The following is a 15,572-nucleotide window of genomic DNA, read 5'->3' as shown; positions in this document are numbered from 1 at the left end:
GCGAAACAGAGACAGAAAGGACACGAGGGGAGCAGGGAGTGAGTGTGTAGCATCAGATAAGGGCACCACATCAAAGGAGGGAATTAACAGAGGAGTCTTAGTCAGTCAGTGTTCTCGAGGCTTTGTTTTTTTCTCATTTTATTTTATTCTTTCACAGCTTGACCTCTTTCTTATTTTGGTATGTTTTACAACAGCTCATTACCAGAGGAGAAAGGGATGGAGCGTCGATGTGGGAGGGATAAGGGAGAGAGGGGGGGGCGGGGGGGGGCGGGGGGGGCGGGGGGCGAATGCAAGAAGGGAACAGTGCCAGGAGTGAAATCGACAGAGAGAAAAGAAAAACGGGAGAAAAAAGAAGGGAAGTGACAGAAGGACATTAGGGTCTTTCTTTTATAATTTCTATTTTCTTTAAATATCTACTTTATGCTTTAAAATGTTTATTCCTGCAGGCAAGTTTTATATCTACACGGAAACAATAACAGTTTGTATAAAACGGATCAAATAAATAGTATGAATATAGCTGTGGGGGGATTTAAAGAGGGGTGTGTGTGTGAGGGGGTGGCACACCGCAGCTTACTTCCTAGTGTGCAGAGTTGCACTCAGCAAAGACAGCAGTGGGGGAGAGGGTGAGGAAGAGGAGAGTGTGTAGCAGGAATCAACTGCAGTTTGGTGGGCTGGGAGTCAGGGTGGTGTGGTGAGGTGTAGCTGCTGGGAAGGAAAGGGGGGCGAGCAGGTGTCAGGATGTAGCGGTGGGTTAGAGGTGATCTTGGAGTGCTAGTCAGTCACTCAAGGCGACTGTTTAATCCTTCACAAGGGAAGTAAATTCTGTAAGAGAGGAAGAACAAACAATAGTTGTCAGGATGAGTTATTTTTTCTCTATTTTTGAAGATCCATCACATTACAAATGGTGTGAAATCTCAATTCAAACAAAAAAAGTTATGGTATGTTTTGGAAAATGCTCCAAAGAACGTCATAAAAGGGGAGGGTTATGAATTTTTATTTGTTGCTGAATGAATGAGAATTTTTTGGGGGGTCCATATTGAGGGTCTTTGTACCGGCTTTTTATTTTATTTTCCATTTGCTGTACAAAAATCATCAAAGTAGTTACGTCAAAAACAGGCCTCTCATGTGCACAATGGATCATAAAGGTAACATTTGCCTTAAAATAAAATAATGTCTTTTTTATCTGGACTTTATTTTCCAGTAGATAGTAGGACCAATATGAGAAACGGTAAATGTGGATCTTTAGGACTGAACCTTATCTCTATAAAAATGTGTTATTTTCTCGCCCACAGTCACGTTAACTCTATTCTAATCCAGAGTAAAGTTAATTAATATAATGCATGTTCGGCAGCACTACCCAACCTGTTCTACTAATGGCCGAAGTAAAAACAATTACAACGCAGAAGCTCCTCAGCAGCCGCAGAGCTTCTGTCTGTCCTGTTAGCTTATTCAGTGAGACTGGTGATAAGTGTTTTTTTTAGTAGCTCTTGGATCAAAAATAGAGAGCAGCTTGTTAACCATCATTTAATGTTTAATGTTTGGGCAAACATAAGGTTCAAGATCCCAATTGCAATGATTTTTGGACGGTCACTGGATAGGCCGAATCATGCAAACCACCAATTTGGTTCCTTTTATATCTCTCTCTGTCTGTAAGTGGGTGTCTGAGCAAAATTCAACATGATTTGTGGTTCAGTTCATTTCGAATGATAAGGACGACATCAGTTAAACAGTGATGTTGTTAACTGCACCGACTGACGAATGTAAGGTTTCGATTCCTCGGCACAGAAATTCAAACCAACTACAGGAAATGACTGTAATGTCTCATAGCTAAAAGGACATTTCTGTTGCATTCTGATAGCCAACATTCGCTAATAAAAGATGAAATAAACCTACAGTGAAACTGTCTTCATATACAACCATTAAATAAATGTGGGATAGATCATTTGGGTTTGGGTGACCATGTGACAATAGGTTAACAGAATTATATATTTACCATCGATTCCAATTTTGCCGTCTCCATCCTTGTCGGCTGCTTTTAAAAATTCTTTGGTTTCCTTGTCTGTCAGGTCCCTGCCATCTTTGGCGAAACCCTTCAGGACGTATCTAGGCACAGGGACAGGAAAGCCGAAAATATAGGCTACATGTAACAGAAGTCACAAGTGTGTGTGTGTGTGTGTGTGTGTGTGTGTGTGTGTGTGTGTGTGTGTGTGTGTGTGTGTGTGTGTGTGTGTGTGTGTGTGTGTGTGTGTGTGTGTGTGTGTCTGTGTGTGTGTGTGTGTGTGTGTGTGTGTGTGTGTGTGTGTGTGTGTGTGTGTGTGTGTGTGTGTGTGTGTGTGTGTGAGTGTTATTCTCACTTGAGCTCCTCCTCCTCTATATAGCCGCTGTTGTCAGCGTCCAGCACCGCAAAGACCTTCTTCACATCATCAGAAGACTTGGCCTTCAGACCCACCATCTCGAAAAACTTCCTATGGTTAAAGGAGTCAGCAACTGCGCAAACACACACACACACACACACACACACACACACACAAACACACACAAAAAGATGCAGAATCTCAGTATGCAAGCACTTCTAAACACTTCATTAATGCATTGACACATTCTATTTGAAAAGTTGCCACTGCGCTCTGACCAGATGGTGCATTATCCTAAATGGATCTCTCATAGCCAAAAGCGGTTTGTGTATTGCCAGACAAATGATCAAGTACATTTATTGAATGATATATTTCTCAGTGCAACCCTCTCTTCTTTAATTATAAAGACACACATTTTCTGTCGGACACTGAAAGATAATAAGCTTGAAATCCCTCACATGTACACAGTGAGTGTGCATACTCATTAACAGAGTGAGAGCATGTGTTTGCCAGAGGACCCAACAGTTCTGGCTCATGGAGCTCTGTCAATTTGTCCATGTACATTTGCAAAATGTACAAGAAAAGAAAAAGTATTAATTGGTATCAAGTTTGTTTGTGCATGATAAACCGTCTTAGCCAACGTCTTTGTTCAATAGAGCTGCAAAATGAAAGAATTTGCTACTTTCAGGAAATAAAGCTCCATTCTTTTTCACAATTGACAATGTTATGTGACGAATATATTATTTGATAAAAAGTCAAAGTTTGTGTAAATAAAATGTTTGAAGTACCACCGAGGTTAATTTCTGCAAGAAAAGTCCAATTGCTGAGCTTCTGTTTGCTTCTGTTATCTTAAAGAAAAACTTGACTCACTGAAAAAAACGTAATCTACGGCTTAAAGGAATCATCTTTTGGAATCTGGATGAATTCAGGAAATAGCAAATTTCAATTTGTTAGCTGTGCATCAGGGCACAAACCGTTGAAGCTCATTAACTACTAACTAACTATCGCTTATGGGCAGGCGTAACTGATCTTTGTCTGTATAACATCACCTTGTTCATTGCTCTGATTGGTCGAAGTTGGACATCCTGTTGTGCTATCCTTTTGTGCATCCGTGCTATCCAGTTACATTTAGTGTAATTTTGAAATGTATGCGTGCCCCTTGTGATAGGTAGGTCTATCGCTCATTGCCAGAGCCTACGAGGTGTGGGTTCACCCCTCTGGCTATTTTTTCCCCATTGCAATAACAACTGAGTTTCCTGGGTATTGCAGTATTCTGAGGCATGCCAAAATGATGGACATAACACCATCACTTCAAAATCAAGTTTAGATAATTGAAGCTGGTCAAGTGCTTTTACCTGCAAATGCATCTAGAGCTTTCTTGATGTTATCAGCGTTGAGGATGCTGCTCATTGCCATCGTGGCTGTTAAAGAGAAGAGAGATAAGCAGAAAAGACAGAGGAGAGGGAGACAGAGAAGGAAGAGAAGGACAGAGAGGGGACAAGGTTAAAAACAAGGTCGCTGGAAAACCGACAGAGAGCTCTGAGACATTCTCTTATTACACTGGTGACAACTCTAGAAATGGAGCAGGACATGTGAGAGGGAAGGTGATGAGTGACGGAATGAATCAGTGACAGTCGAAGAGGAGTGACAAAGGGAGAGAGGGGAGGGGGTGTGACGGAGGTGGAGAACCGGAGAGATGGAGGGAAAGGAGCTATAGTGGTGTAATGGGATGAAGATCAAAATGAAGATTAAGATATATACTTTGTGGACTGGTGCCGGCGGAACCACCTCCAGCTCAACGCCGGGAAGACCAAAGAGCTGGTGGTGGATTTCCGCAGGCACAAACAACCCTGCACACAGGTGAACATCCGGGGAACGGACATTGAGATGGTGACATCTTACAAGTACCTGGGAGTTCACCTGAACAATAAACTGGACTGGTCTGACCACACTGCAGCAACATATAAGAAAGGTCAGAGCAGACTGTATCTTCTGAGGTCAGGTCTCAGGTCCTTTGGAGTGCAGGGGGCACTCCTGACCTCCTTCTATGACTCTGTGGTGGCATCAGCCATTTTCTATGGAGTAGTCTGCTAGAGCAGCATCATATCAGCCGCAGACAGGAGGAGACTTGATAAACTTATCAAGAAGGCCGGCTCGATCCTGGGATGCCCTGTGGACTGTGGTGGGAGAGAGCAGGGTGATGGACAAGCTGTCATCCCTGCTGGTGCAGGAGTCCCACCCCCTGTAGGTCACTCTCACAGCACTGGGCAGCTCCTTCAGCATTAGACTGATACACCCTAAGTGTGCGAAGGAGAGGTACCGCAGGTCCTTCCTTCCTGCTGCTGTCAGACTTTACAATCAGCACTGCTCCCAATAGACTACTGACCTCATCCTGTACCCTGCACTGTGCAACATGCCTGTACTATGGGCACTTCTGTTTTTGCACTATTTGGTAATATTTGCTCATATTTATTCACTCCATATTATATTATTACAAAAACAAACAAACAAAACAAGAACAACTGCACTATATCATGTGATTATGTATATATGTCTATTTCTCTTTCTTCCCTTTTTAAATTGAACTTTATTGCTTATTTTTTGCCATTTTTTACCTTATTTTGTAATATTCTGTCGCTGCTGTGACAAAAGAATTTAAGGTTTTCTGATTCTGATAAGAACTATTAGAGTAAATGAGAGCATGAAGGGAGGGACATAACATGGTGTTCATTTTGGTATCCTTTATTTTATCTGTATGATGTCATTGAGCAGGGCGCAGAGTCTGCAGGGGTCTGAAAGGCCATCTGAGTCTTCATCCGTGTCTGTAATACCACAGGAGAATTCAGTCTGTCGTCACAGACCGGACTGAGAATCGTCTTGTACCTCGCACTATAAAAGGTGAGCCTGGCACTTAACAGCCCTTTTGCTTTTTACGCCGCTTGCGTGACCGAACCTGATCACTGCATATGAAGTTGCCACCTTCCCCCGACTTTGATGCCCTCCTGTTGCTATTGCAAACACAAATAGCTTGTATGAATTTGAATCTGAAAACAGAGAAATGCAAACACAAAGAGAATCTACATCGGTCTAGAGAGCTGCGGTGGCGAGAAGGAGTGAGTGATATGTGGATTAGAGGATGAGGTGCTCTGATTTCACTTTGCTCATTGGGGTCTGGCAAACCTCAATAGGGATTCTGCTTGGGGGACACATTATTTCAAGTAGCCCGTATGACAGATGACCGACTTCCACACAAACATCACCTGCGCATTACTGAACACACGCTCAACTTGTCGAGCTGTCAGTGGTCTTGTCTTTCATAGACTATCCACACACATTAGTTTATGTGTTGGAAAATGGGCACCTACAGTACTTTTAATAGTGGCCCGACAGACTCCACAGTTTCATGTGTAGCAAGACACATCTTCATATAAATAGCCCGCTCCTTGGTCAACTTCCAGCTGCCAGGCTCAATTGATTCTCAGTGGGTGTTTTTTTTCAGAATAACATCTTGCATTGACAGGACTGGGAATCCACATCAAAAGCTCGACTACTGTGAACAAACTCAGACTTAAATTTGGTTTTCAGCGTCTTCAGAGCCGGCCTGCAGGCTAACTAATATCAGAAACACAAATGCTTTTAAGTAGGCTCCACAAGGAGTATACAGGAAGAAAACTGTTGAGTAAAAAAAATGGAGTCATTGTTTTTATCCCCCTCACCTGTTAAAGTGTCTATAGTGAATTCAGAAAGCTCATAGTGACACTGGGGGCCGTGATCAGTCATCATATATACAGTTAGCATAAGCAGAGAGAGGTTTGTGTGATTTAAACACCTGAAAAATAAAGTTGGAGCATAAGAGAGAGAGGTCCCTTTGGTGATGTGCATCTCAGTGTGGACTTTTGATCCCATTCGTTATGTGAGCCGGGCGTTAGCACGACTCCGGCGTGGCTAAAACCCTAAACTTGTTAGATGTGATCTGTCTTTTCGAGACTACTGGGATCTTACTGTAAACAGCTGTGCTCCCAGCGTAATTTACTGTAGTTTATCTTCAGTGGGACCCAGAGCTCTTGGACACAAATACACACATAGATGCACACTTAAAGCTGTCTGTCTTTGAGGGCAGCACACTGTATACCACTGTACACTACATGAAACATCGCTCACCCTTTAATCTTTGATGTTGATGTTGATGCTGCAAAGCAGGGTGGACTGAACTGTCTCATAGAAAGGTCACAGTAATGAGGGTGTATCACCGTCATCCTTGTCCTAACATCATCATCATCATCACTATGTTCCCTTTGTGGGGCACATAATGCTGAGCTGGCTCATATCGTTGCTCTGTCCTTCTCAGTGGAAATACAGTCTGAAGTGCCTGCACATTTCCCTTCATTACAAATCGCTCATGCTAAAGTGTTTTGCTGCATCACACCTCAAGCTGTCCAACTTTCTAATACCATCCACTTCAGTCTGCCACACTGTGGTTTTATTGGGCTGCATTTGAGGTTAATATCCACAAAAAACATAATGTTATGTTGTGTGGGTTCCATTCTAAATCAGTGTAAAATATTTACCACAGTGTGGGGAAATCATCAGTTAATGACCTGAGTTGGCTCCCATTATAAAAACAATTGTATTTGTTAGATGCAACTCCCTAAAAAGGAATTAAGACATAACACAGAAGATGGCCACGATCTGTAGGCGTTCTTGATATAAACCGCTAGCAGATAACTGTAGTGTAACCACTACATTAGAAGTAGCTTATAGATGTTTTCCATTGCTGTCACACTCAGCTTCAGTGATGTATGAGCTTCTTTTGAGGTATGGTGTTATCTACTTCAGTAGTAACATACTCCTGCACACAGATCAATACTGAACATTGCTTAACTTGTGCGGCCAAACATCCAATCTTTTATCATTAAGAGCACAGCCTCCTTCTCTGACCTTTACCACAAAGGTGTACACAGGGAAAAAGAAACAATTCGCCGTGAAATGAAGAGGATATGATTGATTTAGTGAGATATCTCAGCCAGTGTGCTGCTGTATAAAGTAAGCCACATTGATTTAAAGGGAAGCATATAAAGACCATGTGTGATTGTGTTGAGTATGGTCTGTCTCTGCAGATATTTGATCTCAGTCGGTTATCTGAATGCTTTCCTTTCTCTTTGTAAACTGTAATTGTACCTGCATTTTCTGAGTTTTTTGGCCATTTGGAGGCAGCTGGGAACACAACACGGATATAACATGACCTTTTCAGAAAACAGTTATTTATTAACTCCCAAGCAGTTAAGGATAAACATTATCATTCATATGGAGCCATGGTTCTGTCCACTTTAAGAATGTAAGATCAATATTTACTCTTGTTTAGCTCTGTTTTTGGTCACTACCAACTCCTGAAGGAAACATGCAGCTAAACACTTTACTAGGTAGCACTTACTGTGTCTGTGTGCTAAGCAAGTAGTGTACAGAAGGTTTAAAGATTTCTTCTGTCAAAATCAGCTGCTGCGGCTGAAAACGACACTATGAGAGTAAACCAAGTTCACCGAGATCCAAATTGTTGCTATATAGCTTTATAAAGCTGAGGAGGGCTGAACATTTGGGTGATAATTTCCTTAAGGTTCATCACTCCAAGTTCTTTCTTTTAATGCCAAAGCATTTTTTTACAAGACTGAAAATGCAATATTACACTATTCATTTGGCAGATGCTTTTGTCCAAGATAAGTTCATCAGGAGCAATTTGGCGTACCGAATGTTGCTTTGACAAGCAGACAGGACGTGCTGGGCATCGATCCTCCAACACTGCAAATAATGGTTGTTCCTCTCTACCACCTAACCCGAAATATATGAACATTACAGGACAGTGGTTTGTCCGTGTTGATATGAGTGTAATTTAGAAGGTTTACAGCAAACCTCGAAGGCCCATACTGTAAAAGACTTAAAATCTATATCTTTGCGATTGGTAATATGTTAGTGCCAGTGTGGACTTAAGAATGCTGGCTCTGGTTTGTTGGACTGATATTTATTAGTAATCAGTGTTTCAAGGGTAACATGACTCTGGAGATATACAGTATGTTTCTCCTCTAGACAAAATAACTGCTGTTATATTTCCAAACCCCAGATGATTTAATCTTAAAACAATATTTTACAAGTTAAGGCTGTGATGCCGTGATTATTCCCATAATCTTCTTTCATGTTTCAAAAGTAACACTTCTTTTCTAGCAACTCCACCATCTGCTGCACTGCACTGATGGTATAAAGTGCTTATTGTGTAGTCGTTGCAAGAAAAAAAGGTTTCGACTGGACTTGTACTTGATGCCCTTGCCCTTTTTACCCTACTCATTACTGCACTGATGTGTGCAGTCATGAAATCCTCTCCCTGAGGTGTGCGGTTTACTTGTACTTTAAACTCACAAATCAACATTTTCATGACTGAAGCAGAATGCAGAGGCAATAACACTGCCTGCTCAGAGGTCTCAACCTAAGAGTAAAAAATGTATATATTTAAACAAAGCTTGAGCTAAAGCAAACTCCTTGCGATAGATGCCTTTGTAATCTTTGTTTTGTATTTGAGTGTTGTAATGTGGGGGCTTTTATGTGTCCTCTGTTATGCTACAGTAGTCAATCAAACACTATTTCCTTAGACAACAGTGGGGATATGTCTGACCAGGGAACAGCCATTTTAGTGGGTCCATTTATGTACTTTACATTGCATGAAAAAAGGAATAAAGTGAACAATATGTGACGTAAAAAATGAGGCATCTTCATGAGGTTGACTTGTGAGCCCTTTGAATAATACAGTTTGTGAAAGTGGGGTTTCCTTTGTAGGAACTTCCAACACCCTGCCAGTCTCTCTAGGTGTAAGAAACCTAACCATGCTGCAGGGCTGCCAACCCAGTCTACTCCAACAGCTGCACCAACGTGTGAATATATGTGTGTTCACGTGTGTCGCAGAGACTGCCCAGAGGGCTAGAGCGAAGACGCGGAAGGCTTAAAGAAGAATGTACTTGCATTTTAAGAAACCTGAGCCTCTTGGTTTCACTGTTGTGGGGTATGTTTGTGGGGGAGTCTGTAAATAGCAGAGTCAAGGAGGAAAGGGAGAGAAGGACACGTAACTGCAGAAAAATAGACCTCCTCAGTTCCTCAGTACCCCCCCCCCCCCCCCCCCCCCCTGCTTTAAGCTGTGTCTGCAGTGAGGCGTTCAACTATGCGAATTTTGCTTGAGGAGTCATTGTTTTTATGTGACTCATATACTCCTTGAGCTTTATTCTCCTTTACGTTTACACTGAGGACACCAATATTGGGATTTATTTTGCAATAAATACGAATTGGTGTTTCTCCGCATGTGTCTTTGGTTACTAATATAAAAACCCACTTTATTTTATTAGAATCAAACCTTAATAGATCTACAGGTTTGGGTACAATTTAAAAGCCTCAGATGAAAAGAAATCTTTTTTTTTAATCTAAAATTTGAACTGGTAATATTAAAATGCATTACAAATGGCAGCCAGTATAGTCATTGCACCATTAACTTGAAATATATGAAGAACTCCAAGAGGTGATTTTCCTTACATGAAAGGTGCAAAGCTTTGTATCTGAATCTCTAGTGATCTGCTTACATGTTCTTCAAATAACCTCACTGGTTGAATGTAGCCAGAGATACCTTTTCAGTGTGCATTACATTGTCTATTGATTTTATAGAGCTGCTGCTACAGCAAACAATGAACGTACAATGGTGTTCATCCAACAGCAAAAAGCAAACAACCACACACACACACAAACACACACACACACACACACACACACACACACACACACACACACACACACACACACACACACACACACACACACACACACACACACACACACACACACACACACACACACACACACACACACACACACACACACCATTAAAAGACTGGATTTGATAAAAGTACTACAGAGGCCTGGGGATCCTTTTATCGCCACTGTCCACTGGCTAATCCTCTGGCAGGTACAGGATAGGATAGCTTTAACCACACATTTAAAGCTTGGCAACAACAATAGTCCCCTGTGTGTGTGTGCGTGTGTGTTGGTGTGTGTGTGTGTGTGTGTGTGTGTGTGTGTGTGTGTGTGTGTGTGTGTGTGTGTGTGTGTGTGTGTGTGTGTGTGTGTGTGTGTGTGTGTGTGTGTGTGTGTGTGTGTGTGTGTGTGTGTGTGTGTGTGTGTGTGTGTGTGTGTGTGTGTGTGTGTGTGTTCATAAATTATTATTTATGTGTAATCAGTTTCTTTTTTTTGCACTTCTTTTTCCTGCTTAATCACGTGGTTGTAATAAACTCTGTAACAGTTTGATATAGAGTAAGTGAAAACAAGACTAACACAATCGGATACTTACATTTGTACACTTACATGTAGTACACTATGTACTCACTTGTGCAGTGCATACATTTCAAACAGGGTAGTGCTGTCTCAAATGGCACATGACCGTTACGTATGTGCTTACCGGTACCACTTCTTCCTTCTTCTTCTTTTTAATTGGGACTTGCGAATGGGCATTACCGCCCCCTATTGTCGCCAAAAATATCTGCTGACTTGTTTTCTCATTGTCCGACTACAGTATAGTGTTACTTTGTGAACAAAGCACATGTATAACTCACTCATTTGTATAGTTAAGTGTATTCCATTTCAATCGCAACCACAGCAGCTTCCTCGCCTGTTATCTTCACCCGTAAGAAAATATGTTAGTGGTCCAGTAATAAAACTTTTCTTTACAAAGTTTCAAAGTGCTTTTCCGGGAAAAACTGCAGTCAAAACCAAGAGCAGGAAATAATAATGATAAATAAATAAATAATAATAATAATAATAATAATAATAATAATAATAATAATAATAATAATAATGAAACAAAATACAAAGAAAATCCAAAAAGTCAGGGATCGTGAATGTAAAATTGTGAATGAGTATAAAATAATCTTAAAAATATATAAATGGAAGGATGATAAAATGTGGAAACATTGGTCACAAGTGAGAAAGTGGGCAAATTAAGACACAGTATAAGAGGCTATAGCCATTCCAGCCTCTCTGTGCTTTTAAACATTGCAATGCTCTGAGCTAAATGCTAACATGTTCTCAAAGACAATGCTAAAATGTTGATATGAAGCAGGTGTTTATCATGTTCATCCTTCCACTGTACTTCTACTGTCAAAAATCTGACCCAGCGATGCAGCTAGAGCAAAAGTCAGGATTGACAGAGTGATATCAGTTTATCTTCAGGGGAACACAATTATCTGTACCAAATTTAACAATCATCCAATAGTTGCTAGGGAAAAAACAGAAAAACAGAAAATGTCAACCGTACGGTGGCGCTAGAGGACAAGTGGGGTGTCACCATAGTCTTTAGGATTCATCCTTTGGGGAGCATGAAAATCTTTACAGATGTCATGGCAATCCATCCACTACTTACTGTATATATAGGCTATACATATAGTAAAAACTTTATGCTGCTAGCATGGCTAAAAATGAGTGTGAGCGTGTATGCACAAAGCCTTCCCATGGTTACACACTACCACTTAACATACCGTAGGCACCACTAAGATTCATTATCTACTAAGGTCACAAACTCTAATGAGATGACTACATAAAACACATATGCAATGAAAGGAATCTTAAGGGTGTAGACTCACACTCATACATTTACATAAAATATTAGCCTACTGAACAAATTAAAGATGTAAATGTCATTTAATCTGCCGCTGAAAGCAACAGCGTTAAGAGCGCTGGAAAGGATACTTCATTGTGACACACAAACAATATATTATGCGTCCTCCTCATTAATTAACTTAGACGGCATCCGCTTAAGTATTGTACTGTCTGTGAATATGAATATATGAAATATCCGTGATGAGCCACAGCATCAGAGGTACATTAAAATGAATTCTCAAGAGGAGCTTCACGGCTTTTACTGCATCAGCATTTTGACAAAGTTACCCTGGAGCATGGGTGGAGACTATATTCACTCTCATAAAGTGTAATTAAAATTTGACCTTGAAAGAAATCACAAGTAAGCACTGCAACAACCCCCCCCCCCCTTTTTCTTTTGGTAGCAACCCGTTTGCTATCAGAAAGTAATTACCTTGTTGATATGCTGTCTCTGTATCTGAATCTAATCTCATTCTATAGAAGAACCTGTAAATTGCATTTCTTCACACATTTCATTATCTGTCACCTCTCCTATTAGTTTCATCCATCACTAACTTTGATCGCAGAGTAACATTAAAGAAATACTGCGACGTTGATATCAACCATCCACTGTCTATACGTGTGTCTTGTGATAACCCGGATTTGTTGAGATCCCTCGTCTCAGAACTTGTGATCTGCTGCCTTATCTGTCATCTGTCTGTCTCTTTCTTTTCAGCAAACCTTTACACATCTATATAGTATCTCAAAGGCCTACATATACTTTGTTCCTCTTACCTGCTTACAGGATGGCAGATGTTGATGTGGGAGAAGGGCCAGGTACAAGAGGGGCGTCCAGTAAAAGATCAGAGGCAGCTCTTTCTGTTTTATACGTGTCCTCTCCAACTATTTTGGGATGAAAAATGGGCTCGCAGTTCAGCGCGGGGTCAGTGATGTGAGGCGGGCCCGTATCGTTTTCCTGACTGCACTCATACCAATCAAACATTAATAATCATCAATCTCCGCCTCTCATTCCAGCCAGACTTCTTTTCTTATTCTCCCCCCTCCCACTCCCACCACATCACTCCCTCCTTCCTATCTCCTTTCGGCCTCTTTGCTTTCTCTTTGCCTCTCTCTCTCCCTCTGTGTGTGTGCGTGTGTGTGCGTGTGTGCGTGTGTGTGCGTGTGTGTGTGTGTGTGTGTGTGTGTGTGTGTGTGTGTGTGTGTGCGTGTGTGTGTGTGTGTGTGTGCGTGTGTGCGTGTGTGCGTGTGTGCGTGTGTGCGTGTGTTGTGTGTGTGAATGTTTTTAAAGGAGATGCTAAAGATGCCTGAGGTTGAAATTAAGTACATGAAGGAATGGAAATCAAAAATTTGGCATGAATAAAGTTGTATTAGAAGTCTCTCTCTTTTCCATTCTTTTATAGCATGCCTTTTACAGCCACTGTAGCTAGGGGAGTGTACCTATGTTCCCCTGGTCCTTTGTTCCCTGCTTTGTATGTGACCGGGGAACATAGTACCCCTTTTTTTAAAAAAAGGTTGGATGTTCCCCACTTTTCAAAGAAAGGTTCCTATGTTCTGTGTGTGTTATTTTTTTTCCACAATCAGTGCCAAATTCCCCGGCAAATAGGCCTATATGACCCTAACACTTGCCTACACTACCAATAAAGTAACCTAGCTAATAACAATATGATCTTTGGCCATAGCTGCTGTAAATAGTACACCTAAGCTAATAAGCCAAACATGTTAACCCTTGATACTCAAAGGTTGTTTACTTGGCTCATTTTAACTCAGGCATGAAATTCAATAATTGTGGGTTTGTGGGTTTTGGGAGTGGGTATAATGTGAAATCAACAGCTAGATTAAGATGTGCAGAGATCCAGAACCCCTCCATGGTCCACTATGACCAAAGTCACTCTGCAGAGAAAGAATCTCCGAGGGGCCCCATTGCTCTTCATTTCTAACCTCAACAATAAAACACCCTGGCCTTGCCAGGCTATACATCCCTGTGGGGAAGTGCAGGAATCCTGCCTGAGGATCACTAATACTGTATATGTGAAGTGATTATAGATCACAGCAAACATCAGCTGTTTCCACCAGTGGAATTACTAAAGAGTCTCTCATGCTGACCTTTAAGTGTTGTTTGAGTAGACTTAAGGTCTACTGTCTGTATGTGAAAGCCATAAACAAGTTTGTTTTGGCAGGAATGGATTTATGTGTTTTTGTGTTGAGAATGTTTGTGTGTTGTAGTGTGGGGAATGGTGTGGGCGTGGGACACAAACAGGGGCGGGTTCTCTCTGCTGTGAAACGACTTTTGACAATTGGTATTATCTTGGCTAGTGTCAAGGTATTGTATTTATGAGGCAGCTATCCGTTTTATGACATTTTATTGGGGTTGGATGTTTTTTATAGCTAGAATTATTCTGAAGATGTCAGAGATTTATGAACGTTGCAACTTATTAATGAAATGTTTGGTAGACGCTCTCATACGCCAGGGACTGTCCTAACCAGAAAAACAACAAGATTGATCATTTGAACAAATACTTAAAATGACGCATATTTACTGACAAAGTGACGCTATGTGCGAAAGGGGGTTGGCTTCTCTCATGAAGCTGGACCACAACAAATGAGAAAATGCTCATTGGAGTTATTTTGGGAACAGCACGTGGGTTGATCAGCATAGCTCTATGAAACTTTTTACCTTTTACTCTTTCCCTCATTCTCTTTGTCTATTTCTGTCCTGCTCTGTATTCCCCGTGGCATTACTGTGCAGGGACATCACTCCCAGTCCAATTCACAAACCTTCCCCTCAAAGTCCTGAATCTTTTTAACTATTAGTTGCCCTTTCGCTTTCATCTCTTATTTAATTCATTTTGATGCAGCCTTGTGACAAGTATTCTCTCTCTTTTTCTATCAATTTGCTGGTACACTCCTCTAAATGCACCACCTTCTTTAGGCGAAAGGACTGCAGAGGGGGTCGCCTTGATTCCATGATGTGCCGGGGAGCTTCTTGCGGTTCTCTCTGGGCTGACAAGGGACTCAGCAGGGGGACGGGAAGACGGAGCAAATGCGAGGAGGAGGTGACGGAGTAGCGACAAGTGAAGCCGGGAGGGAAGATCGAGGTGGATGATTAAAGAGGAGAAATTAAAAGAGAGATGGTAAAGGAGAGATTAAAGACAGAGCAAAAGAGAAGAGTAAAAAGGGAGAGATGAGGCCAGTGAAGTGGTAGAGGGCTAGAAGTTGACGATGGATCTCACCAGGGAATGTCGATATTAGATGAGGCATGGGCAGGGGTGGAGGGTAGGGAGAGATATAAGGAAAGAGACACATCACTGGAAGGTTTTATCTCACCTGAAGTCTGCATAGCTATGGCCTGACGAGGAAAATCACCAGGGGTTGCTACAGGAGACAAAATGGAAAGCCTATTTTCCAATGGATACATGGCAAACTTAATAATCAACACAAAACAGCATCAGAATTTCTGTCCATCTTTCCCACTGCTTCAAATTATTAGTTTATCCCTGAATCCTCATCATTAAAGACTTTTAGCTTGTGTGCATACTTATGGGA

At 41.4% G+C, this 15,572-nt stretch overlaps 1 protein-coding gene across 2 annotated transcripts in view; it reads right to left on the bottom strand.

The window, feature by feature from the left end:
* Positions 1-107: 107 nt before the first annotated feature.
* The window catches only part of pvalb6 (parvalbumin 6), a 77,108-nt gene continuing 61,643 nt past the window's right edge, over positions 108-15,572 (bottom strand). The window contains exons 1-5 of one of the 2 annotated variants that reach the window (XM_083930624.1): positions 12,804-12,970; positions 3,710-3,775; positions 2,355-2,487; positions 1,994-2,103; positions 108-822 (exon numbers count right to left, since the gene is read on the bottom strand). In XM_083930624.1, coding sequence (XP_083786750.1) covers positions 797-822; positions 1,994-2,103; positions 2,355-2,487; positions 3,710-3,770 — 330 coding nt within the window. In that variant the 5' untranslated portion in view covers positions 3,771-3,775; positions 12,804-12,970 and the 3' untranslated portion in view covers positions 108-796. Of the gene's footprint in view, positions 823-1,993; positions 2,104-2,354; positions 2,488-3,709; positions 3,776-12,803; positions 12,971-15,572 lie in introns of those variants that run through there. The other variant, XM_083930625.1, reaches the window with a different exon arrangement.

The sequence above is a fragment of the Echiichthys vipera genome (genome assembly GCF_963691815.1).
Source record: "Echiichthys vipera genome assembly, chromosome: 17".
In the NCBI taxonomy this organism is placed as follows: Eukaryota; Metazoa; Chordata; class Actinopteri; order Perciformes; family Trachinidae; genus Echiichthys; species Echiichthys vipera.
This window is presented reverse-complemented; position numbering and strand designations above follow the sequence as displayed.